This window comes from Eptesicus fuscus, chromosome 18, assembly GCF_027574615.1.
Source record: "Eptesicus fuscus isolate TK198812 chromosome 18, DD_ASM_mEF_20220401, whole genome shotgun sequence".
Lineage (NCBI taxonomy): Eukaryota > Metazoa > Chordata > Mammalia > Chiroptera > Vespertilionidae > Eptesicus > Eptesicus fuscus.
In genome coordinates this window covers 33,795,901-33,821,955 of record NC_072490.1, presented here as the reverse complement: position 1 = coordinate 33,821,955, position 26,055 = coordinate 33,795,901, and the positions used below count along the sequence as shown (strand labels likewise).

Genomic DNA, 26,055 nt, shown 5'->3' with positions numbered 1-26,055 from the left:
GAACTTCACCCACCAAATGAACTTCGGACAATTAAATTGAGCAGGGCCAATTGAACTGAATGAGTCAATTGAAAAAAAAAATCCACCTATCAGTGGACCTGCAGAGTTAAAACCTGCCATGTTCAAGGGTCAACTGTACAATGTGGAAGAACCTCAAAAACATTATGCTAAGTGAAAGCAGCCAGATATAAAAGGGCATATGTTGTATGATTTTACTTATAAGAAATATCTGGAATGGGCAAATACATTGAGGTGAAAAGCAAATTAGCGGTCGTCAGGAAGGATAGGGGAAGGAAAATGGGAGTGACTATTTAAAAAGTATGGGGTTTCCTTTGGGGTGGAGAAAGTCTGGATATAAATAGTGGTGATGGTTGTATAATATTGTGAATGCACTTGATGCCATTATACATGTCAAAAATGGTTAAAATGGTACATTTTATGTTATGAGCAGTTTACCATATTAAAAAATGCTCACCTCACACTATGGTTCTGAGTGCTCAACACATCTCTAAAGGAATAGTGCCGAGCACAGTACTGAACACAGAGTGATCAAGGTTTATATTTTCACTAGAGGCCCAGTGCATGAAATTTGTGCACAGGGGAGGGGGAGTCCCCTCAGCCCGGCCTGCACCCTCTTGCAGTCCAGGACCCTCGCTCCTTACCACCTGCATACTCGCTCCTGACCACTTGGCTCCCTGCTCCTTAGCACTGTTGCGCCATGAGCCGGGCTTCTGGCTAAGTGGTGCTCCCCCTTTGAGAGTGCACTGACCACCAGGGGGCAGATCCTGTGTTGAGCAACTGCCCCTGGTGGTCAGTGTGCATCATAGTGACCAGTTGTTCTGCCATAACTATCGCTTAGGCTTTTATTATATAGATATCAATGTGGTAAATTTATATCTTCATATGAAAAAGGACTTTGAGGGAAGTATGGAGGGAAATCAGCGACTAAGGGAAGAGATTCAGGGAAATGCTGACAACCCAAATGAAATGCATTCTGGGATGGTTCTGGGGTCTGCCCATCAGGAGCTTTTTGGCATTCCAAGGGCAGAAATATTATTTCTACCTGAGAGCTTTTCCAAGTATCTCCGTGAAAATAGAATCAATTGCTGAGCCTACTGTTCTGTGAAGCCATGAGAAGAGAGAAGTGTTTTCCAAACATTTTCTTTACTCAAGAGGATCCAACAGCTGCATCGTGTGTTTTAACCATTTGAACACAATAACAGAATTTCTCCTTCAAGATCACTGGATCTAACTTCCTCATCTTATAATGGAGGGAAGTGAGGCCCAGAGAGATAAAGTGACTTGTGCACAGTCACTAAGAAGAACTAAGCCCCAAACCCAGACCTCCTGGGACTCCCAAAGAGGAAACACATTAATTGCCAGGATGTGTTCATTGTTGGGGTATGAGTCAAGCATGCCAGTAGCAATGGCCTGCAGGTTTTGGGTGGTCCCACCCAGGTTGGGCTTAGGAATCTGGGCCAGGTGAGAAAACATGGAGCCCAGCAGGCTGGTGTTGGGCCCTGATTGTAAACTAGTCCACCTTCTCTGGTCCCACTAATAACAACCTAATTCACAGACACAGCTTCATGAGGAGCTCAGGGGGATGATCCTATTCAATCAGTATAGAGTAAGAAAAGGGAGGAGAGGGAAGCCCCATGACCCATAGAGAGCAGCAGCTACCCTGGAAGGAGTTTGCTGTGTTCAGTATTACAGGGCACATTAGAAGCAGGGCTGAGCAGAGTGTGATGAATGGACTCATTTACGGTCATAGAAACAATACGATTCCTTTGACAGGGCGCTTAAATTCTGAATTCCCAGCTCAGCAGAGAGGAGGCCAAATGAATTGAGGGGGGGTGTTGCCAAGAGGGCCTATCTGGGCAGCTTGTTTGACAGCTCAGAGAACTGCCCTATTCTCCAAAGGTAGGGGACACAATACCCAGTGGTTTTATCCATCCCCTTCCACCCTCTCTATTCTGCTCTCTGTTGGAGGAAACAATCCTAAAAGGCATAAAAACGGTGCCAGAGAGAGGGCCCTAAATAGAGGTGAGGCAGCCCTGAATCCAGGCCTGGCTCTGCCACCAAATTCCTTTTGTGACATTGAATGAGTCAGACTACCCATTCCTAAAATGAAGGGACAAGACTGAATAATGGCTTAGTGTCTCCCCTCTTTGACATCTCGTCCAACTCAGACTGCAAAACCTGGAATAAGTGTTTTGCCCTCTCTGAGTTCAGCCTTACTGACAAATGGGTTGGGCATCTGTGATCTGGTCAGGCTCTAGAACATGTTGGAGAGTGGGTGACAGGATCCCTACAAGGAACACAGGGGTCCAAGGTGACTTCCCACCCGGACGTTCTCCAAAGGGAGTCCTCTCTGACCTAGAAACTACTCTTAAGACCCTGGAAGACCTGTCACCAGGTTTCTTGGATTAACTGAAAACACCCAAGTAAATACTCTGGCCCAGAAGTTCTCTAGGGCTAAGTTGCGGGGGACAAGGGGAAGCCCCAAATAAAAGGATACTAAACGAAGGAAGACCCATCATAGAAGGTGTAATGCAACTTGTTGTTCTTCTTGCCTCCCTTCCACTCCTGAGACTGCCGAATGAAGTGAGCATGGGAGATGGAAGATTGGTGAAGAGAGGGAGTGGGAGTCTGAGTACTTGAAAGGTGAGGGTGATAGGAGCTCAGGGTTGACCCTGAATGAGTGGGCATCTTTGCCCCGTAGTTGCGTAACATCGTGGGGTAGAAGACATTCCTCCCTTTCCACGTGGTCCTTTCGATTTCTCTGTAGGGAAGACCAACATATCTTCTAGCCACCTGGCTCTCACTCACCAGGGAAGTTCTCTACAGCCCCTCCCCAGCTCCTAAGACTCCCATATCTCATTCCCTGTCCCAAAAGTACCTGTCTCCACCTCTTACTCCTTTGAGACCAGTCCTTCCATCTTTAGCACTAGGTAAGGACCATGGAGTAGAACTGTGTGCTGAAGGGGAACCTGGGGGAGCTAGAGGCTTTGCTCACCATGTAGTCCTGAGGTTACAGGGAAAGATAGCTTCCTTCCAGAATGTAATAAAAAGGAGCAAAACTGAGTGGCTTCCTTTTATCCATGTTCTGTAGCTATAGTAATACTCAATGGCCTAGGGAGCCCAAGACATATATGGCTTAGAGGTGACTAAGTTTCAAGTCCTTTATGGCCCATAGTTTGGGCTTCAGAGAAATGTAGACTTAACTTGCTAGGACTTGTTGGATCCATCTATAATAATAAAAGCGTAATATGCTAATTAGACCGGACATCCTTCCAGACAACCTTCTGGACGAAGCCAGGGCTGCAAGGGAAGCTCAGGTCCTGAGTGCCTGCCGGCGGCCAGAGGGAAGCCCAGGTCCGGGGTGCCAGAGGGAAGCCGGTGCCAGCAGCCGGGGGAAGGAAGGCTTACTCTTGCAAGAATTTCATGCATCGGGCCTCTAGTATCATCATAAATACCACTAATCATCCATGTCACATTTTCTGTTTGTTTTAAGAGATATTTCCTTTGTTTTTTGCAGGAGAACTCTGACAAATTATGCTAAGAAGAAAACATTCAGGGCACAAAGGTTGTATACTATAAGAAGTCCCATAAAGGATATGGTATCACTGGTGAGAAGGCAAAGATCAATGCCTTAGGGTTAGGCCCACCAGGCTTTAGGACTTCAAGCAATGCCTCAGTTTCCTCACCCACAAAATGGGCATCAATCCCATCTTCCTCATAAGGCCATACAAGGACTGAAAAGGATTGTGAGAAAGGACTGGGAACAAGTCATCACCCTGTCACTATTATTATGGGTACTAGGTAGCTGACACTTCCTGATACTCGGACACTTGTGATTTTCCCTTTATGCACACACAGGTGATTGCCCTCCTCTCCGATCTACCCCCAACTTCTAAGGTGCTCACATATGACGACACATCTCTTGCAGCTTCTCCCGGGCCTCAGGACAGGGGTCACTGATCTCCACATTGTCAGAGGCAGTTCCTGTTCCTCGTTGAGGGGGTGATGTGCTCATCTCATCAAAATTTCTCATTTTGCCTGTAGTTGTAAAAAGGTTAGGGACAGAGTTTTAGAAAATGGTTTCTCCTGGGGAAGAGTAGTGGGGTGGGGAGCAAGAGAATCACATCTTCTCCTGAGAGTCAAAATAATCGAGAGAATCATTTATGCTTCCTGGGCACTGGTCACTGATAAAACATGTCACTCTGTGAGTCAACCAAGAGTGTGTCTGGAGCAGACTTGTACAGAGTGATGAATCCAGCTATGCTTCCCCAAGGGCAGCCTGGTTGTAGGTGGGGAGGACATAGATGTGCCTGCTGTGGATGCCAATATGATTACCTTCTGATATTTCTGATTAAACAAAAAAGTTTCAATTCCATCTCAATTGGCTTGAACACTTCTCTGATGTTGGCTAATCTCAGGCCTTCTGCAGAGGGCAGTGTGGCTCCATTGAGAACTAAACTATAATTTTTTTTTAATATTGTGATAAAATTTACATAACTTTACTATCTTAAACATTTTTAAGTGTACTGTTCAGTGGTATTAAATACATTCACACTGTTGCACAACTACCACCACTATCCATCTCTATAACTCTTTTCATCTTGTAAAATTAAAACTTTGTACCCATTAGACAATAAGTTCTATTCCCCCTCTCCCAGATCCTGCAAACCACCATCCTACTTTCTGTCTCTGATTTTGACTACTCTACTAGTATATACCTCATATAAGTAGAATCATACAGTATTTGTCTTTGTGTGACTGCTTTATTTCAGGTAGCACAAAGTCCTCAAGGTTCATCCATGTTATAGCATGTGTCAGAATTTCCTTCCTTTTAAAGGTTGAATAATATTTCATTGTTACTGTGATTGCATATTCTTTATCCATTCATCCACTGATGGACGCTTGGGTTGCTCCCACATTTTAGCTATAGTGAATAATGCTGCTATGAACAGGGGTGTACAAATATCATTCAGAGACCCTGTTTTTAATTCTCTTGATATATACCCAGATGTGAAATTGCTGGATCTTATGGTAATTCCATTTTTTTGTTTTTTTGAGGAATTGCCACACAGTTTTCTACAGTGGCTGTACCATTTTATATTCCCATCAGCAGTGCACAAGAGTCTCTCTATCCTCTTCAACTCTTGTTTTTTTGTTTTTGTGATAGTAGATATCCTACTAGGGTAGGATGAGGTAGCATCTTATTATAGTTTTGATTTGTATTTCCCTAATGATTAGTGATATTAAACATCTGTCATGTGCTGATTGGCCATTTGTATATATTCTTTGGAGAAATATATTTTCAAGTGCTTTGCCCATTTTAATTCAGCTTGTTTTTTTATTGTTGAATATTAGAAGTTCTCTATATATTCTGGATATTAATCCTTATGAGATATATGATTTACAAATATTTTCTCCAATCTATGGACTGCTTTTTTACTCTGTGGATAGTGTCTTTTGATGCACAAAGTTTAAAATTTTTCATGAAGTTCAATTGGTCTATTTTTTCTTGTATTGCCTATGTCTGTAGTGTCATATCCATGAAATCACTGTCAAATCCAATGTCATAAAGCTTTTCACCAATGTTTTCTTCTAAGAGTTTTATTGTTTTGGTTATTGCATTTAGGTCCTTGATCTATTTGAAGTTAATTTTTTATATGGTGTTAGGTAAGGGTCCAACTTCATTCCTTTGGAGGTGATTGTCAAGTTTTCCAGCACTACTTGTTGAAAAGACTGTATTTCCCGCCCTCCCCCCCCTGCCCCCAATTGAATGGTCTGGGCACCCTTGTAAAATCATTTGATCATATATGCAAGTTTACTTCTGAGCTCTCTATTATATTTCTTTGGTTTATATATGTCTCTATACCAATACCACACTGTAGCTTTGATTGCTGTAGCTTTGTAGTAAGTTTTTAAATCAGAAACTGAGTCCTCCAGTTTTATTCTTTTTCAAGACTGTTTTGGCTACTCAAGGGTCCCTTGAGAGTCCATATAAATTTTAGGATGAGTTTTTCTATTTCTGCAAAAAAACGTAATTGGGGTTTGAATAGCAATTGCATTAAAACTGTAGATCATTCTAGGTGGTACTGACATTTTAACAATATGAAGTCTTCCAATCCATGAACATAGACCATGTTTCCATTTACTTAGTCTCTTTTAATTTCTTCCAGCAACAATTTATTGTTTGCATTATACAAGTTTTTCAACTCCTTGGTTAAGTTAATTCCTAAGTATTTTATTCTTTTTGCTGCTATTGTAAATGAAATTGTTTTTCTAGTTTCCTTTTCAGATTATTATCCTATATAATGAAGAGCTAATATGCTAATTAGATCGAACAGCAAAACAACTATCCGGACGACCTTCTGGATGACTGTCCAGACAATGTTCAGGATGAAGCCAGGGCTCCGAGGGCCAGCCAGGGCTGTGAGGGCCAGCTGGGGCTGCAAGAGCTGAGCCCTTTGCCTGAATTTCATGCAGGGGGCCTCTAGTTCATATGTGAAAATGCAACTGATTTCTGTGTGTTGACTTTATCCTGCTACTTTTCTGATATATATATTTTTTAGTTCTAACAGGCTTTTTGATGGTATCTCTAGGGTTTTTATTTATAAGGTAATATCATCTGCAAACAGATAATTTTATTTCTTCCTTTCCAATTTGGATGCCTTTTATTCCCTTTCTTGTCTTATTGCTCTGGCTAGAATTTCCAGTACTATGTTAATAGAGGTGGTTAAAGCAGGCATCCTTGCCTTGTTCCTAGTCTTAGAGGAAAAGCTTTCAGTCTTTTACCATTAAGTATAATGTTTGCTGTCAATTTGTCATATATTGTTTTTATTATGTGGAGGTGGTTTCCTTTAGTTTGAGTGTTGTTGTATTTAACATGAAAGGGTGTTGAATTTTGTCAAATGGCTTTTCTGCATTAATTGAAATGATAATGTGGGGGGTTCCCCCCATCCCCTGTCATGCTCTTAATGTGGTGTATTACATAGATTTTTTTTTGTAAGTTGAACTATCCTTGGAGTCATGGTGTATAATCCTTTTAATATGCTGCTGAATTCTATTTGCTAGTATTTTGTTGAGAAATTTTGCATCAGTGTTCATATGGAATATAGGTCTGCAGTTATTTTTTTCCTGTAGCGTCTTTGGTTCTGGTATCAGGATAATGAGGGCCTTATAGAATAAGTTGGGAAGTGTTCCCTCTTCAAATTTTTGGAAAAGTTTTAAAATGATTGGCATTAGTTTTTCGTTAAATGTCTGGACTACTGCAACCACCAGGCCCAGGGCTTTTCTTTGTTGGGAGTTTTTTTGACTACTGAGATTCAGTCTCCAGACTATTTATGTTTATTCAGATGTTCTGTTTATCCATGATTTAGTCTTGGTAGGTTTTATGCTTCTAGATATCTTTCCATTTTATGTGGGTTATCCAATTTATTGGTGTCCAACTGTTCATTGTAATCTCTTTTATTTCTATAGAATTAGTAAATTCCATTTACTTTTGTAATCTCAGTCTTCTCTTTTCTTCTTAGTTGATCTAGCTAAAAGTTTGTCAAATGTGTCCATATTTTCAAAGAATCACCTTCTAGCTTCATTGTCTTTATTGTTTTTTTTCTATTCTCTATTTCATTTATCTCTGCTCTAATCTTTATTATTTCCTTCCTTCTATAATTGTAAAGCTAGATTGTTTAGATCTTTTCTTTCTTTTTTTTTGAAATATATTTTATTGACTTTTTACAGAGAGGAAGAGAGGGATAGAGAGTTAGAAACATCGATGAGAGAGAAACATCGATCAGCTGCCTCCTGAGCACCCCCCACTGAGGATGTGCCTGCAACCAAGATACATGCCCTTGACCAGAATCGAACCTGGGACCTTTCAGTCCGCAGGCCGACGCTCTATCCACTGAGCCAAACCAGTTCCGGCAAGATCTTTTCTTTCTTTTAGTCCTCACCCAAAAATATGTTTTTATTGATATGAGAGAGAGATGATGGGGGGTGGAGGTGGAGAGAGAGGGGTTTTTTTTGACATGAGAGAGACACATCAATTGGTTGCCTCCTGCTCATACCCGAACTGGGTCCAGGGATCAAGCCTGCAACCAATGTACATGCCCTTGACCGGAATCGAACCTGGGACCTTTCAGTCCGCAGACCGACGCTCTATCCACTGAGCCAAACCGGTTTCGGCTTTATTGTGTTTTTTAAAATTAAACCTTTATTGTTGTAAGTATTACATATGTCCCATTTTACCCCCTATTACTCTTTCTAGCCCACACCCACCACACGCCCCATGCCTTTGCCACACTATTGTCTGTGTCCATGGGTAATGCATATACTATGCATATAAGTTCTTTGGTTAATCTCTTCCTGCCCCCCCCCCCATCCCCTTCCCTCTGAAATACGTCAGTCTGTTCCATACTTCAATGTCTCTGGTTCTATTTTGCTCATCAGTTATTTTGTTCATTAGATTCCACATATAAGTGAGATCATGTGATACTTATATTTCTCTGTCTGGTTTATTTCACTTAGCATAATACTCTCCAAGTTCCTCCATGCTGTCTCAAAGGGTATGAGATTCTTCTTTTTTACTGCTGCATAACATTCCATGGTATAAATGTACCACAGCTTTTCTATCCACTCACCTACTGATGGGCACTTGTTTTGAGATCTTAGCTATTATAAATTGTGCTGCTATGAACATAGGTGTGCACCTCTTCTTTTTGATTGGTGTTTCAGACTTCTTAGAATATATTCCTAGATGTGGGATCACTGAGCCAAATAGCAGTTCCATTTTTAATTTTTTAAGAAAATTCCACACTGTTTTTCATAATGGTTATACCAGTCTGCATTCCCACCAACAGTGTACTAAGTAGGATTCCTTTTTCTCCACATCCTCGCCAGCATTTGTTGTTTGTTGATTTATTGATGGTGGCTATTCTGGCAGGTATGATGTGGTACCTCATTATTGTTTTAATTTGCATCTCTCTGATGAGTAGTGACTCTAAGCATTTTTCATGTTTCTTGGCCATTTGTCTATACTCTTTGGAGAAGTGTCTATTCAGGTCTTCTGCCCATTTTTTAATTGGATTGTTTGTCTTCTTTCTGTAGAGTTATATGAGTAATTATGTATTTTGTAAATTAACCCTTTATCAAAAGTAACATTGTCAAATATATTCTCCCATACAGTGAGTTCCCTTTTAATTTTGATGCTGGTTTCCTTTGCTGTGAAGCTTTTTAGTTTGATGTAGTGCAATTTGTTTAGTTTTTCCTTTTGTTTCTCTTGCTCTAGGTGATGTATCTGTAAAAACTCTGCTACATGAGATGTCAGATATTTTGCTGTCTACATTTTCTTCTAGGATTTTTATGGTTTCATGACTTACATTTAAGTCTTTTATCCATTTTTAGTTTATCCTTGTGTATGGTATAAGTTGGTGGTATAGCTTCATATTTTTGCATGTACTTCTCCAATTTTCCCAATACCATTTATTGAAGAGACTGTCTACTCCTTTGTATGCTATTTCCTCCATTGTCAAACATTAATTGAACATAATGGCTTGGGTCAATTTCTGAGATCTCTGTTCTGTTCCATTGATCTATGTACCTATTCTTGTGACAGTACCAAGCTGTTTTGATTACAGTGGCTTTGTATTATAACTTTATATTCAGTATTGTGATCCCTCCAACTTTGTTGTTCTTTCTCAAGATTGCTGCAGTTATTTGGAATCTTTTTTGGTATTATATAAGTTTTCGGAGTGTTTGTTCTAGATTTTTAAAGTATGCCATTGGTATTTTAAAAGGGATTGCATTGCACCTATACATTGCTTTAGGTAATATGGCCATTTTAATGATGTTAATTCTACCAATCTATGAACACGGTATATTCTTCCACTTGTTTATATCTTTTTCTATGGATACAAAATTCTTGATTGACTATTTTTTCTTTTAGTGCTAGTTCCTGTGGCTTCCAAAATTTCTGATGAGAAATTTGTTAATAATCTTATTGAGGAATACTTGTATGTAATGATTTGCTTTTCTCTTCCTGCTTTTAAGATTCTCTGTCTTTTGAAAGTTTGATTATAATGTGTCTTGATCTGGGTTTCTTTAAGTTCCTCTTACATGGAATCTTTGGTGTTTATATTCAAGACTTTCATCAAATTTGGTATTGTTCAGTCATTTCTTCTTCAGATATTTTCTTTTCCTTTCTCTCTCTCTCTCTTCTTCTGGGACTCCCACATTATGTATGTTGTTCCACTTGATGGTGTTCCATGGGTTCCTTAGGCTCTATTCATTTCTTTTCAATATTTTCTTTCTGTTTTTCAGATTCAATAATTTCTATTGCCCTATCTTCAAGTGTGCTGCTTCTTTCTTCTGCCTGTTCAAATCTGTGAATAATAATGTTTTTTATGTTTGTCTTACATTTTTTTTACAGTTATTTTCTGTGTGTGACAGTTGTTAGGTGATCTGAGGATATGATGACATGAAATTTTGGAGATAATCCTCCATGACTGAAGTTCCAAAGGCATCTATTCAGGTCCTGCCTGCTTCTGAGTTTCTGCTGCCCACCCAGCTGGAGCCACATGCTTTCCCTGGATATATTCAGGCTCAACTTCACCTTGGTCTCAAGAATAAAACCTGGCTTCATGTCAGGGGCATTTATCAGGCTCCAAGTCAGCTCTGAGGACCTCAGAAGGATTTTTCCTCACTGTTAGCCAAGTCTTGGGGTTTCTGGCTAGTGCTTGAGGGCCATCTCTGCTTTCTGACACCCTGAATGATTCCTGGTCCCTTCCCCAACTCTTCCTACCACCAGAGACTAGAGACTTGACCCTGAGGACCAATTGCCAGCTAGCTGACTCCTGGAACATCTGCTGGTCTAAGCATCCATGTCTGGCCTATATCTGGTTGCCTTGGGTCCTCGAGGGTGGCAGTCTCTTGCCCCTACAAGGAACCATTGTTGACAGACTTATTTCAGTTCTCTCCTTGTAAAGTTGGGTTACTTTCCAGAAAGAACTATTGTCCTCTGGGAGTAAGTCCAACTCCTGGAACCTATCTGCTCCAAGTCTTCCTGGCCCTATAACTCCAAATGGGGTTAGCTGGTGAGGTGTAATAGCACATGAGCATGGAACAGATAGGAAAAGAAGAGGAGGTGAGGAGGAGGGAAATAAAGGGGCATCTGTAATACCGTCAACAATAAAATAAAGCCCACGTGCCCCTGGGTCTGGGAGAGGCCAAGCGTCCCTGGGTCCGGGTGAGACCATGCGTCCCTGGGTCCGGGTGAGACCATGCGTCCCTGGATCCGGATGAGGCCTCGTGCACCTAGGCCCGGGTGAGCCCAAGTGGCCCTGGGTCTGGGAGAGGCCAAGCGTCCCTGGGTCCGGGAGAGACCATGTGTCCCTGGAACCAGGTGAGGCCTTGTACAACTAAGCCCGGGTGAGGCCACGTGCCCCTGGGTCTGGGAGAGGCCAAGCGTCCCTGGGTACGGGTGAAGCCAGATCCTGGGTCCGGGTGAGGCCGTGCGCCCCTGGATCCATCCGGGTGAGGCTGGGTCCCAGGCCCGGGTGAGACCACGCGCCCCTTGGGTATGGGTGAGGCCACGTGCCCCTTAGTCCGGGTGACGCCGTGCCCCTGGGTTCGGCCGAGACCAAACCAGAGGGAGTCGGACCTCCATTACCACCATTTGTCCACCATCCAGAGCTGAGGGGTCAGTGCTAACATGTACACATAAGGAACTACTGGACATTGAAATTGGGTCTCAAAAGAGCTGTTGGTCCAGGGGGAAGCTCGCTACAGATTGATTCATTTGCCTGTCAGCATAACTATTATTGCTCGTCTCACATTCAGTTCTTATTAGTATATATCTAGTGACATATGATCTCGCTCATCTAGGGGAAATGATGAACAACATAGACTGAGGAACAAGAACAGAACCAGAAGCAAGGAGGCATCGATCGGACTATCGGGCCTCAGAGGGAGGATAGGGGAGGGTAGGGGGAGGGTGGGGGGGAGGGGGAGAGTTCAACCAAAGGACCTGTATGCATGCATATAAGCCTATCCAACGGTTAAGTTCTACAGGGGATTGGGGCATGCGTGGGGAGAGGGGTGGGATGGGAATGGGGGGATGAGGACAAATATGTGACACCTTAATCAATAAAGAAATTTAAAAAAAAAAAAAAAAAAATAAAATAAAATAAAGCTAAATTAAATTAAATTTAAAAACTATTAAGGAAGGTTCCATTCTAGCATGTATGTATGAGAATAATTCCATAATTAATAAGAAATGCAGCATCACTGAACATATATCCTAGTGAGAATGATGAAACAGTAAGACAAATGGCATCTTGGTGGGGTATCAGAGGAAAACAACCAGAGGAAGACAAAGAGACCAACAAGCATAATTCATTTTTGCTTAGGAACTACCTTACTCAAGGCATTACACTTGAGGTCACTAGAAAGAAAAATCATGAAATCACTGTGTGTCTTGAGGATACTTTGTTTTGCCTTTAAGTGATTGTCTCGATTTAGGGTCAGGAGGGGATATGATAAAACCAGGAATACATAAAGTAGGATTCCAGAAGTAATGTGGGCTATTGAACCGCAGTGAGAGAAAACGCATCAACAGAATTAAAGGAAGCAGGGAAATGAGAGGGGACAGCTGAGTTTACTCTGTTCAGGAAAGCTGAGGTTGTCAGTTCCATTAGGAAAGGCAGTCTTTGTCTTAGAGTCCAAATGTGCACCCCTGGTATTTAGAACAGTGACTGACAACTAGCAATTGTTTAATAAACATTTGTTCACTAACTGAAAGGATATAGGATCAGCTTGATACGGAGAGTGAGGACTGGAGGAAGGCAAATCACACAGCCAGCCAGGGGCAGGGGCAGGAATAAAATCCAAACTTCTCAACTTCCAGCCTTACCTCCAGTGTCTGTGGGAATCAATTGTACAGTCTTTGAGCATTTCTTCCTACCTTATATTGATCCTCCCACCTCCTCTTCTGAATGTAGTCCTCCCCTACCTTCCCCATTCCACCACTCTGCAATCAAAGCCTGGGGAGGTGAGGGGAGACCTGGAATTTCCTTGAGGCTTTACCCTACCTTCTCCAACTCATGTCTCCTCTAAGCTTCTGTCTGCACAGTCATTGCTATACTGTTTGGCCTCATCTGCCACCCATTCTTTCCCTTAAGCCTTTCCTTCTGTTGTATGTCTTCCTCAATAGAATAGGAGTGCTCTCTGTGTTCTCTGCCCACATGAACAGGCCCAGTTTAAGACACAGTGTTAGATTTTGTATACAAATATCTCTCTTCAGATATTGGTTCCCCCACTTGCTCTGTGAGTAAGAGCAACACAGATCTCTCTGATCAAAGGTGTTCAGGTTGGGCTACTGAGGGAATAGAAAATGTGGGTTTGAGAGAAGTGAAAGAGAAGAGAACCATATCACCAGGAATGGAGGGCATGTAAACATTCAAATGATAAGATTCTACTTTGGAGTAACTGGGTTGAGATGTGTCGACTTTATTGGAAAGAATCTGTTTCAATAGCTTCTGTCATCAGCCAGGGAAACTGTATATCCTTCCTATCAGAAAACCAAATCAAACTATGCTATTAACCTAAATGGGAAATCTTACATCCACCTCCCTACCTCCACAGATGGGCTAGGATGTCTTGCGTGGAACCACTGTTACCTGCTTTCTTCTTGACTTCCCTTCCAGTTGAGAGGGAAAAGCTCAGACAGCCAGTAGAGGCTTCATAGATAAGCTGGTAAGGTGAGTTCACTCCCATGATTGAGGTGCTCATGAAGGGCTCTGGAGTGGAAGAGACAGGGATCCTTCTTTTAATTTTTTAACTTTATTTTTTCTTAACAAAAAATATAATATGGATTTTTTTGTTCTAGCAGTATGTTAGACCAGATATTCTAGTGCCCTATTGTACAAAACAACCACCTCTTGGAATAAAAAGACGTTTTAATAAACAAGCAGGCTCTGAGTAATTAAGGGAAATTAAGGTTCCTTTCTACATTACCCCTCCCTCCCTCCCAATACCTCTCAAGAGTGAAATGACTAGAGCAGGGAGCAGCTATCAAACACAAAAGGTGACATGATATGACTAAAGGGCAAATGCAGGTATAACTGCTGCATTAAAAAAAAAAAGTAGAGAAAATAAGCAATGAGCTGACTAGAAGGACATTTAAAGTTACCTATTTTCCCTTATCCAAGCCATAGAAATCAGATGCTTCTCCAACAATCAGATCAGCCTCTTGCAGAATCATGCTATCTTCTGTAGAATCATTTGATTATCTGAACACTTAAGAATTAGAATTTAGTAGCCCCATCACTCTGGAAAATCTTAATCATTCTTACATAAACCTCATCAAATCCTTTCCTTATTCTCCCCCCAAATATGGTCATTTCACTGGTTAATTCTTAGGAAATGTTAAGCATCTCATTTATTGACATGGTTTATACAAATCCATAAAGAAAATGGCAAACCTGACTTGACAAGTAGACAAAGATAATAACCAGAGACTGCACACTGGATGATGTAACACACAATCACTATCATTAGTGATCCAAAAATTGAAATCAGAACAACTTTCAGCACCTTCTAACTTAGCAAAAAAGAAAAGAACTAACAATAGCCAATGCTGGTAAAGATGGAATAAAACTAGTCAACCCTGCTGGTGTAGAGAAAACCCATCAAGAAAGCAATATGTAGCAAGAGCTAAACACATATTGAGACCCTCTGCCCCAATAAGCCCTCTCCTGGGTAATCAATCTTAATCACCAATACAACAGAAATAAGTGACATATATAAAGTTGCATATTACAATGCATAAAATACTAATAACAAAAAAACCTGGAAACCTAAGCATTTGGTTATGAAACATACATATTAGAAGAAATCTACACCTACTCAAAATGACAATTATTAAAAGCATAGAGCCATGTTGGAAAACATTTGTCTGTTAAATCAAGGATACTGAGAAATAGAACACTGCAGTATCCTTTTAAAACTATACACACACAGGGAGAAAGAGATAAAGGGAAAGAGGGAGGGAGAGGGGAAAGGAAGGAGGGAGGGAGAAAATTGAATAAATGAAAGAAAAATAGCTACATATGCAAAGATGGCAAGATTACTTGCTTTCTTTTTTGGTATGTTTTATACAATGACTAGTGGCCTGGTGCACAAAATTCGTACACGGTGGGGGGAAGGGGTGTCCTGCCCGGCCTGCACCCTCTCCAATCTGGGATCCCCCCTGCAATCTGGGACTGCTGGCTCCTAACGTCTCACCTGTCTGCCTGCCTGATCGCCCCTAACCACTCTGCCTGCCAGCCTTCTCGCCCCCAACTGCCCCCCCCCGCCAACCTGATCACCCCCAACTGCCCCCCCACTGGCCTGCTCACCCCCAACTGCCCCCCCACCAGCCTGATCACCCCAACTGCCCCCCTTGCTGGCCTGCTCACCCCCAACTGCCTCCCCGCTGGCCTGCTGGCCCCCAACTGCCCCCCCGCCAATCTGATCACCCTCAACTGCCCCCCGTCAGCCTGCTTGCCCCCAAATGCCCCCCCTGCTGGCCTGCTAGCCCCTAACTGCCCCCCCAACTGGTATGCTAGCCCCCAACTGTCCCCCTGCTGGCCTGCTCACCCCCAACTGACCCCCCTGCTGGTCTGCTCGCCCCCAACTGCCCCACCGCTGGCCTGCTCACCAACTGCCCCCCCGTCACTGGCCTGCTCACTCCCAACTGACCCCTCCCCTGCTGGCCTGATTGTCCCCAACTGTCCCCCTGCTGGCCTGCTCACCCCCAACTGCCCCTTCTGGCCTGCTTGCCCCCAACTGCCCCCCTTTCACTGGCCTGATAACCCCCAACTGCCTTCCCTGCTGGCCTGATTGCTCCCAACTACCCCCCTGCCAGCCTGCTCGCCCTCAACTGTCCCCCCGCTGACCTGCTCGCCCTCAACTGCCCTCTCCTCCTGGCCTGATCACCCCTAACTGCCTCTGCCTGGGCCCCACCACCATGGCTTTGTCTGGAAAGACATCCGGAAGGTCTCCCGGTCTAATTAGCATATTATGCTCTTATTAGTATAGAGGCCTAATAAAGGCACATGTGGGGGCTGCTGGTCTGCCCTGAAGGGGGTTCCGGATCAGGGTGGGGGTCCCCTTGGGGGTGGGGCCAGCCTGGGTGAGGGGCTGAGGTTTGTTTTCAGGCTGGCCATACCCGCTTCAGGGTGGGGGTCTCCGCTGAGGGGCGTGGCCAGCCTGGGCAAGCAGCTGATGGCTGTTTGCAGGCTGGCCACGCACCCATCAGGGTGAGGGTCCCCACGGCGGGGGGGCGTGGCCAGCCTGGGTGAGGGGCTGAGGGCCGTTTGGGGGCAGTTTGCAGGCCAGCCAAGCCCCAAGCTTTGTCCGGAAGTACATCCGGAAGGTCTCCAGAAGGTCTCCTGGTCTAATTAGCATATTGCTCTTTTATTAATATAGATATTGCCATCAACCAAAAATCAAGGGGTAGTGTAGTTTTCTTTCATGACAAGTCAGGACTAGCAGGTATTAAGGGCAGGAGAAAAGGCTAGAACTAGTCTTACTACTATGTATATTCTGGCAACAGCTTTAAGGGAACAAAACTACTCTAGACTCAGTTATAGCTTTGGTCTACTTCACATAATAAGATGGTCTAGAAAAGCAATATTCATGCAAAATAAATTGATTTGCATCTTCTTTATAATGCCCTGGGAGAGCTAACTCAAGTCCTTCTAAGATGAATGCTTTCCCAAAAGAAATGGATAGCTTCTTCATTCATATTTTGTCATTTTGATTTTTTTCCCCCAAACTCTAGGCTGGTTTAAAGAAAGGAGTGTCTGGAACCGATGTGGCAACAAGTGAGAGAGAATTCCTGGGGAGTGTGATGGGGAGGCTTTCCCAGTGCTCTGCTAATGCAGCAGGGCACAGACATCACTAAAAGGATCTCTCTCCAAGGTTCAACTTTCTGCAAATTCTCCTCCACTAGATTAGCCACAGCCTATGAGGGACACCAGAAGTTACTGCAGCACAGATGAAAGCCTGTGACTCTGCAAGAATGCTTAAATACTTCATGAGGTGGAGTGTGATTGCTGACAACCGTTTCCTTTTCAAGGTGAGGGAACAGAATATTCGGGTGGGAGAGCACCATGGGCAGGTCTGAGAGTAGGTGCTTGGGCCAGAGCTACCATGACACCCCCGTGGGACTCTCCCTACTCAGAAACAGACCAACAGGCAGCTGTCCACCCCAAATGAGATGGATCTCTAAGCCCTATATGGAACACAAGGTGCAGAACTCCATATATGCTGGTAACTATCTGCAAAAATAGTTACAGAACAATTTAGAGGACCTGTATTACCAGGACGTAGCTGATCCTGAACAGAACTGGCATAAGATACATCCATTGCATGGTAAATAGTGTGGGAGGAAATGTTTGGGATTTTATCTTAGAAAAGGAAAACAAAATGTATAAAAAAAAACACACACCTTCTTTTATCGTATTTAACAAAAATGAATTGATATTGGAGCACATGCTAATTGTTATAAGAAATAAAGACTGTGTTAATTTTTTTCCTGAATGGTTGTATGTTAACAATAAAATTAGTCCCTTCATGCTTGTGTTTTGTATCTCCTTCCTCACAGATGCCACCAAACTGCTCTCCACGGGGAATGGCACACTCCCCGCAGCATTTGAGAATCTCCATTGCTCCACATCCATCTTAACACTTGGAAATGACAACCATTTAAATGGGATTTGACCTTTCCATTATACTCTGGTTGTTACTGTTTGAATTTTCACCTAAGGGCTGAAGCTCAGGTACCCACCTTTTCCCATCAGTCCAGCACCAAAGCTACTTCTCCCAAATGTGCCAACCAGGGAGTCAAAAGCCATCTCCTTGGCATTGAGGTGGAGGAGCTGGCTGGCCTCCACAAAGCGCCTTGTGATGTCCAAGGGGTTGGCACCTAATAAAGGAATCAACAAAGCAACTCATTTTCCTCTCAGCCATGGGCTAATGTTTTCAGAAAAGGGCATCCATAAATGGCTTGAGAAATAAGGGTAGAGTGTAGATCCATATCTAAGATAAGAGTGTGAGGGGGCTTCTAATGGGCGGGTCTCTAGCTCTCAAAACCTCTCAAATGGCATGTTACTCTCTGCCCCGCCTTGTCCTTCTCTCTTCCATACTCATAGGTCTGGGTATCAATGCTGTTGGTATTTAAAATAATGCAGTACTTAGAAGTTTTTTTTACTGATGTGGCTCTAGGTCCTGGCCTTGATCTAGAGATGATACCCTCACAATAGAAGGACCCGTTCTCATAACTCTCCCTGATTCTGGCTCTACTGGGCTCTGTCTTGCTACCCACCAATCGTCCCTCTTGACTGGCAACTCCACAAGCCCCTTCCTCCTGGGTGCCGCCTCTCTCCACCTCTCTGTCATTTCCACAAACTCCACCCATCAGTACCTCTAACCTCGCACAATTCTCCACGGCCAACCTTCCAGTCTTGGCTCTGCAAAGTTGATGGAATGGAAGAAAAAGTGGAGAACAGAGAGGGGTGAGAGGATGATTCTTGTGGGTAGTCATGGTAGGAGTTCAATTCCTACAGCAGATCCAATGCAAGCCACCTGTTCCCAGTTCATCCTTATATACCTGTTTGGGGTAGGTGTAGTAGACACATCGGTCCAGACAGACTATTCCAGGCCCAGAAAAAATGGAGAAGAATCTGACAAGCCAGCCTTACCAGACACAGACTCCAGCATGGCCTTCATCTTCAGGGTGAGCAGCTCAGTCAGCAGGTGGATGGACTGCCGCTGGAACTTGTACAGGGTCTCCTGGCCAGAGTTCACCCGATGGCCATGGGTGGTGAACTTGCCCGGCCCAGTGGGTAGCATCAGTGGTGGTGGTACTGGTGGTGGTGGTGGTGGCGGCTTCTTCTGGACATGGATCTGCACAGGGGCTGATTCTATAGGCACCACAGGTGGGGTCCCAAAGCTGATCTCTAGGCCCAGAATGTCAGATGGGGTAGGCACCATAGGGTCAGTGATGAGCTCCTCCCAAGTAAACTCAAAGATGTTTCTGATGCCCTTAGGTATAGCAATGCCTGTGTTCCGGCACATGAGGAGTAATTTGGAGATGTTGGCCAGCAGCTTAGGTGCCGTGGATGTGTATTGCAGGTACAGTTCTCGGTTACTCTTGATGTCATTCATGTTGCTAGAGCATGCATACTGCTAAGTAATACTGTTAATCTCGACAAGAGGGGCCTTCAGCTGTAAAGAGTCAGAGCACCCTGAGAGGTGAGTGAAAGCTAAAGTTCTTACCTAAGGTGAAGGCTTGGAGACAGACAGAATGGAAGTGCTGAAATGGCCTTTACAGGTCATAGAGTCTGGGTCCTATCCAGGGAGGATAATAATTGGTCACATCCTCCACAGTAGGGTAAGGGGATGCCCCTCCTCCCTTTTCTTCCCAGAGAAACCTCAGATAGACCCACATTAGTGAGTCACTTTGGGGAGGGAGGGCTTGGGGATGAGTAGGTTCCAGAAATAGTTCCAGGGACAGTCACACAAACTAAGTTCCTATGGAGGAGTCCCAGGGGCTGGAGGAATGGAAAGGATGGGGAAGGGAGAAAGGTTCCATCATACCTTTTGTAGTTAGAGACCCGAGACTGGAAGATCTGCTTGTGGTCTATTAATAAAAACCTGCAAAAACAGAAGATATTTTATCGGCTTTCTCTGGATGAAGGGGATAAGCTTCCTGGTTGGGTAAGCTCCTGGTTGCAATGAAAGGATGGGTATAGAGTTATTCAACATGTACATCCAAAGGCAGACAGGAAAGAATGAGGAGAATGAGTTTTCTTAATTTAATGACTAATATTATTTGCCACATTTCATAAAACCCAAGATTTGATGTAACTAATGCACCATCTTATAAGAAAAATATCAGTGCAAGATACCATTGACTGTAAGACATATCACAATTTCAGAGATGTTAAAAGGGGAAAATGTGTACCTTAAAATCAGCAAACTATAATAAGTATTTTCCCACTTTAGTAAAACTTCTTGAGAGCACCTAGTGCTCATCAAATGGACATATGTGGCTGTGAAGATAGCAGACAAGCATACTCATATCTGGGTCAGTTGAACATTAGATGCTACTAGATGGTATTCACCCTGACATTCTTCTAAATTGTGTTTTATTTTTATCGTCTTACTTTATATCAAAAATAGACCACTGGTTGGAGAGGGAGTTTGAAGAACAATTTAATGAACACAAAATGGCTAAATAAAAATCCGCAAATAAACCTCTAGGGTTTTGTAATCAGATCTGAAAGTTTCGTTCATCTGATCAAAATAAATCCCATAAAGACATACCATTGTCTATATGACAATCTAAAATACATTAATAAAAAATATAAAGGCACTTCTTGATTTTACACCACACAAAAACAATTTAATTTCTGAGGGGTTTTGTGCAAATATGACCTTTATCAAAGATGCTCAAGAATCAGAACACAATACTCTCAACAATAAATAAATAAATAAATAAATAAATAAATAAATAAATAAATAAGAATCAGCTGGAGAGGGTCAATGGGGGGGGGGGGGAAGAGGGTATATGTAATACTTTCAACAATAAAGAATTACTTAAAAAATAAAATTAAATAAAAAAGTTTGATCAACGGGAAGCTGAGAGCAGAAGCCCCCTGCCCCATCACCTTTGCCAGCATTTCCATACAATGTCAGTGAGCCGCCTCTGTTGTCTGACTTAAAAGACTCATGAGCATACTTGCTAGTAATGGTGGCCTTAGAGCAGAAGGGTCTCTGGCTGGTGCCTTCTGACAATTCTTGTTACCACAGCCCTCCAACCATCAATTCTACCACCTCAGCCTGACAATTACTCCCCACCATATCCATGGCCATCTTCTCCCACCAATCTTCAATCTTTCACTTTTCAAACCATGTCCTCTGAAGCTACCCCAAGTTCACCATTCCAGGACCACGCCTCTGGTGTACACCGTCCGTGTTTATAGAGCAGGTTCACACCATAATCTGGTGTGACCACCCTGGGGTGAGAAGGCTGTTATCTCTCTGGTTTTACTGATGAGGAATCAGAGCTCTTAGGACATAGGTTCTAAATACAACACTACTTCCTCATGCCCTTTGAGTTGCCTCTGCCCATCTATCAGCAACAAGTCTCCAAAGAACAAGAATCCCATAGAGCAAACCCTTCTGACATCCGGCTGACTTGCAGATAAAGTGGCTTCCTATGTCTATTTGCTGACCCCTGGCATCTATTCGTCAGCTATGAAGACTCGGACAAATAGGTTCATTTTTTTAAATGATAAGGCAAAGAACAAAGAAACCATTCAGAATCTGTCATCAGGGCAGCCAGCCAGAGGATCTGACCCTGACCATACAGGGGCTGATTTTTTATTTTTTTTTTAAGCCAGGACTCAGATGAAGAGAAGACAAACAAAATCCTTGAAATGTTAACTGGTTTGAGGAACTTTTCTCTACCCCCTACCAGTTCCTTTCCTTTGAGGTTAATTTTGAAGATATGTCTTACAGATAAAAGCTGATTTTTACAATAGCTTTATTGTGATATAATTCACATACCATACAATTCAGTCTTTTAAAAGTATACAATGGTTTTTAGTATATTCAAAGTTGTGCAACCAACACCACTACCTAATTTTAGAACATTTTCATCACCCCATAAAGAAACCCATTATCAGTTACATTCTATTCCCCTTATCCCTAGGCAACTACTAATCTAGTTTCTGTTTCTATATAATTGCCTGTTCTGGACATTTCATATAGATGAAATCATATAATATGTGGCCTTTTGTGACTGGCTTCTTTCACTTAGCATCATGTTTTTGAGACTTATGTTATAGTAGGTATCAGTACTTCGTTTTTAGTAGAATAATATCCCATTACATGGTTAAACCACAATCAACAGATCTAGGCACTGTTGATGGATATTTTGGTTGTTTCCACTTTTTAGCTACTATGATTAGTGCTTCTATGAACATTCATGTAAAAATTTTTGTGTTTTCTTTACCTACTGCTATTCTCATTCTTCTGGAATTGATGAAATGACTGTAGCTCCAGCAGCCATTTCAAGCCATGAGATTAGTATGAAGCCACGTATTAAAGGTGGCAGTGGAGGTGCTGCTGGCCCTGATGAGTGGGACTGTGACAGGATGTTGGAGCAGGTGAGCGGGCCAAGGTGGGGTAAGGTGGGTGCAAGCAGAGGCCCGATTGCCGCTGATCACTCTGCAGACAGTGACTAGCAGTGGAGCAGGTGAGGGGGCGGTGTCAGGCCCAGGTGGGGTGCCAGGCAGGGCTGTGGGGCTGTGAGGCTGGGGGCACGAGCTGGGGCCAAATCTACGCAGGCCACCTCAAGGGACTCCATCCATGCATGAATTCATGTACCGGACTTCTAGTAAATATATACAGTAAATGCAGCCCAGGACTGATTAAGAAATATAGAAACAAAAGATCAACTCCAGACCTGGGTGACAGATTTTCATTAAAAAACACCTTACTTCATTTGATTACTTTGATTTTTTCAGTTTTTCTAGATCTATACCTATCACATCATTCTCTCCCTTTCCCAACCCCTGCCCTACTCCTCACACACATACATCAAACATTAAGCTAAATGTACACACCTATACTAACAAAATGCCTCACCAAGACAGCTGGCGAGGGTAGGTGGGAAGGCCAGAGGAGTTCCATTTTTGCTCACAGTTCTCAGCAGGTCAATAAATTCTTTTCAATGATCATCCCTTACCTTAGCCGTTTATTTTTTTGTTTTTTTTTTGTGCAGGAACTGCCTGATGTATAACTAACTTAATTCAATTTACTGACTGAAAAAAAACACTAAACCTATATGGAGTGGCTTACTCTATGTTGTATTAACTGCAAAAACCAGTACTTACCCTGTTCCAAATTCTAAGTTCTATTGCCTCATATTTATGTCACAAGGTTAGCTGAAAACCACCCCATGGGCTGCACTATGGCTTTAAGAAGAAATAAATTATACACAAGGTTTGGGCAAATGTATGGCTACACATAGCAGGAATCTCATGTATATGGATTTAAAGTTTCTCCTTTGGGAATTTTGCAAGCAAACAAAATGATTTATTTAGCCAATTCAAATGAACTGTATCAAAACACACAAAGGCCTGAAGAAAAGATTAAAGAGAAAACAAATAATTCAAAGCACTTTCTGATCTAAAACATTTCACTTAGCTCTACAAAGACACGAACAAGGTGTGGTCATGTTTTCTGAGAAGAGATTTTACCACTACTTGCTCCCAAGATAAGCACAGCCATAAAAATATATTAAATGCTTCATGTACATCTGGAAGAAATTGTTTGTTAATCCTTTAGTTACTAATGGGAGGATCATGTGTAGTCAGACCCTAGAGCATATAAAAACAGATCATTTAGTTACGCTGTGCAGTATAGTAGCATTATACCATATGTCTTTTTGAGCACCTGAAATGTGGTTAGAATGACTAAGAAACTAAATTTTCACTTTATTAAATTTAAAACTTCACACTTGACTCAGTTATTGGAAAACTTTAAACAAGGTTAAGCATGTTTGGAAAATTTAGGATATGTGAATCTACCCTTTCAATGGTATATTTTATGAAATCTAAATATAGGTCAAGTCTTCCTGATGAAAATTTTTACAGTAGATACACAGTGGATTCTGAAAACTTGTATGAAAAGAAATGTAGAATGTCTCATTAATATTTGTATACATTGATTAAATGCTGAAATAAAAGTATATAACAATATTAATTTCATTTTTTTAATGTGGCTCCTAGAAAATAGGAAATAACACAGAAGACTTACATGGTATTTCTATTGGACAAAGTGTGGATCTGAAGTCTAAGAATTCTAATGCCATCTGCTGGATGCACTCATATAAAACAGGCCCATGAGAAACTGTAAAACAAATTCTGTTAACACTTGAACTCCGGGTCTGCAATGGAAGACAATGTAACAGCTGGGTTCATAAAACACTAAATGATCTGCTGTTAAAGAGGGCATAGAGGGGATAAATGGTAATGGGAAAAATAAAAATTTTTTTTAAAAGGCATTGAAAATAGGTTAAAAGTTTTTGAAATCCTAGAGAAAATCTCAGTTATTAGACAGTGATCATGAGCCAGACCACGGACTGCTTTGCTATGTCCACCCAAGGTGCTCTGAGAAACAAAAGGTTATTTGAGCCTGGCCAGCATGGCTCAGTGGTTGAGTGCTGACCTATGAACCAAGAGGTCACGGTTCAATTACTGGTCAGGGCACATGCCTGGGTTGCGGGCTCAATCCCGTGTGGGGCCTGTAGGAGGCAGCTGCTCCATCCTTCTCTCATCACTGATGTTTCTCTCTCTCTCTTCCTCTCTGAAATCAATAAAAATTTAAAAAAGGTTACTTGGTGGCCTCTTCCATGACTATTGGCACCCATACTCTTGGGCTTATTGCTGCCTAACTAGCCTTCCCATCCCTTCTCCACAATTTGCCTTGTGTCCTTCTGCTTTATATATTTTTTCTCATATTTGTCTACTGTTTTCCTTCTTTTCTTTTTTTTTTTTTAATGAATCTTTATTGTTCAGATTACAATTGTTTCTCCTTTTTCCCCACATATCTCCCCCCCCCCCCGTTCCCACCCCCCCTCTGCCCTTACCTCCCCCCCCCCCCCGCTGTCCTTATCCATAGGTGTATGATTTTTGTCCAGTCTCTTCCCATACTCCCCACACAGACACCCCTTTCCCCCTGAGAATTATCAATCCACTCCCATTCTATGCCTCTGATTCTATTAAGTTTACCAGTTTATTCTGTTCCTCAGATTTTTAATTCACTTGACTTTTAGATTCACTTGTTGATAGATATGTATTTGTTGCTCATAATTTTTATCTTTCTTCTTCTTTTTCCTCTTTTTAAAGAATACCTTTCAGCATTTCATATAATGCTGGTTTGGTGGTGATGAACTTCTTTAGCTTTTTCTTATCTGTGAAGCTCTTTATCTGCCCTTCAATTCTGAATGATAACTTTGCTGGGTAGAGTAGTCTTGGTTGTAGGTTCCTGCTATTCATCACTTTGAATATTTCTTGCCACTCCCGTCTGGCCTGCATGGTTTCTGTTGAGAAATTAGCTGATAATCGTATGGGAGCTCCCTTGTAGGTAATTAACTGTTTTTCTCTTGCTGCTTGTAAGATTCTTTGTCTTTTGCTCTTGGCATTTTAATTATGATGTGTCTTGGTGTAGTCCTCTTTGGATTCCTTTTGTTTGGGGTTCTCTGCGCTTCCTGGACTTGTAAGTCTATTTCTTTCACTAGGTGGGGGAAGTTTTCGTTCATTATTTCTTCAAATAGGTTTTCAGCATCTTGCTCTCTCTCTTCTTCTGGTACCCCCATAATTCTGATGTTGGTTCGCTTGAAATTGTCCCAGAGGCTTCTTACACTATCTTCAACTTTCTGAATTCTCTTCTCTTCATGCTTCTCTGGAGGAGTGTCCTTGGCCTCTTTGTATTCCAAATCTTTGAGTTGATTCTTGCAATCCTCTAGTCTGCTTTTGGGTCTCTGTATAATATTTTTTATCTCAGTCAGTATATGTTTAATTTCTAGTTGGTCCTTTTTCATATCCTCAAGGGTCTCATTGAATTTATCGGCCTTTTCCATGAAATTCTTGAAAAACCTTATAACCGTGGTTTTGAACTCTATGTCCAGTTGCTTGTTCTCCTCCATTTCTTTGGTTTGTGATCTGTTTCCTTGCCTTCTCATATTCTCTGCTTCCCTAAGTTGGTAGGGTAGTTTTGTGTACTAGGTGTCCTATTGGTTCAACAGGTCAGCCTCCCAGTTACTTGAGGTGGACACTCTTGGTGTACCCTTGTGTACTGTGTGTCCCCCAGCAGGAGCTACAGCAAGGGCTAGTTTTCTCCTCCTTTGCTTGGGCGGTTTTGGAGCAGTCTGGAGCTGCAGTTGGTTAAGCTGCCACAGAACAGGCCATTTATATGCAAAAGCCGCTGTGT

General features: G+C 42.4%; 1 protein-coding gene across 6 annotated transcripts in view; it reads right to left on the bottom strand.

The window, feature by feature from the left end:
- Positions 1-24,620, bottom strand: part of C18H3orf20 (chromosome 18 C3orf20 homolog) — a 70,741-nt gene extending 46,121 nt beyond the window's left edge. For 2 of the 6 annotated variants that reach the window (XM_054729854.1, XM_054729856.1), the window contains exons 1-7: positions 22,686-24,620; positions 19,651-19,707; positions 18,753-19,401; positions 17,840-17,977; positions 13,686-13,805; positions 3,927-4,059; positions 2,519-2,782 (exon numbers count right to left, since the gene is read on the bottom strand). In XM_054729854.1, coding sequence (XP_054585829.1) covers positions 2,519-2,782; positions 3,927-4,059; positions 13,686-13,805; positions 17,840-17,977; positions 18,753-19,218 — 1,121 coding nt within the window. In that variant the 5' untranslated portion in view covers positions 19,219-19,401; positions 19,651-19,707; positions 22,686-24,620. The remainder of the gene's footprint in view (positions 1-2,518; positions 2,783-3,926; positions 4,060-13,685; positions 13,806-17,839; positions 17,978-18,752; positions 19,402-19,650; positions 19,708-22,685) is intronic. The other 4 variants (XM_054729858.1, XM_054729859.1, XM_054729855.1 and 1 more) reach the window with 4 other exon arrangements.
- Positions 24,621-26,055: the final 1,435 nt, after the last annotated feature.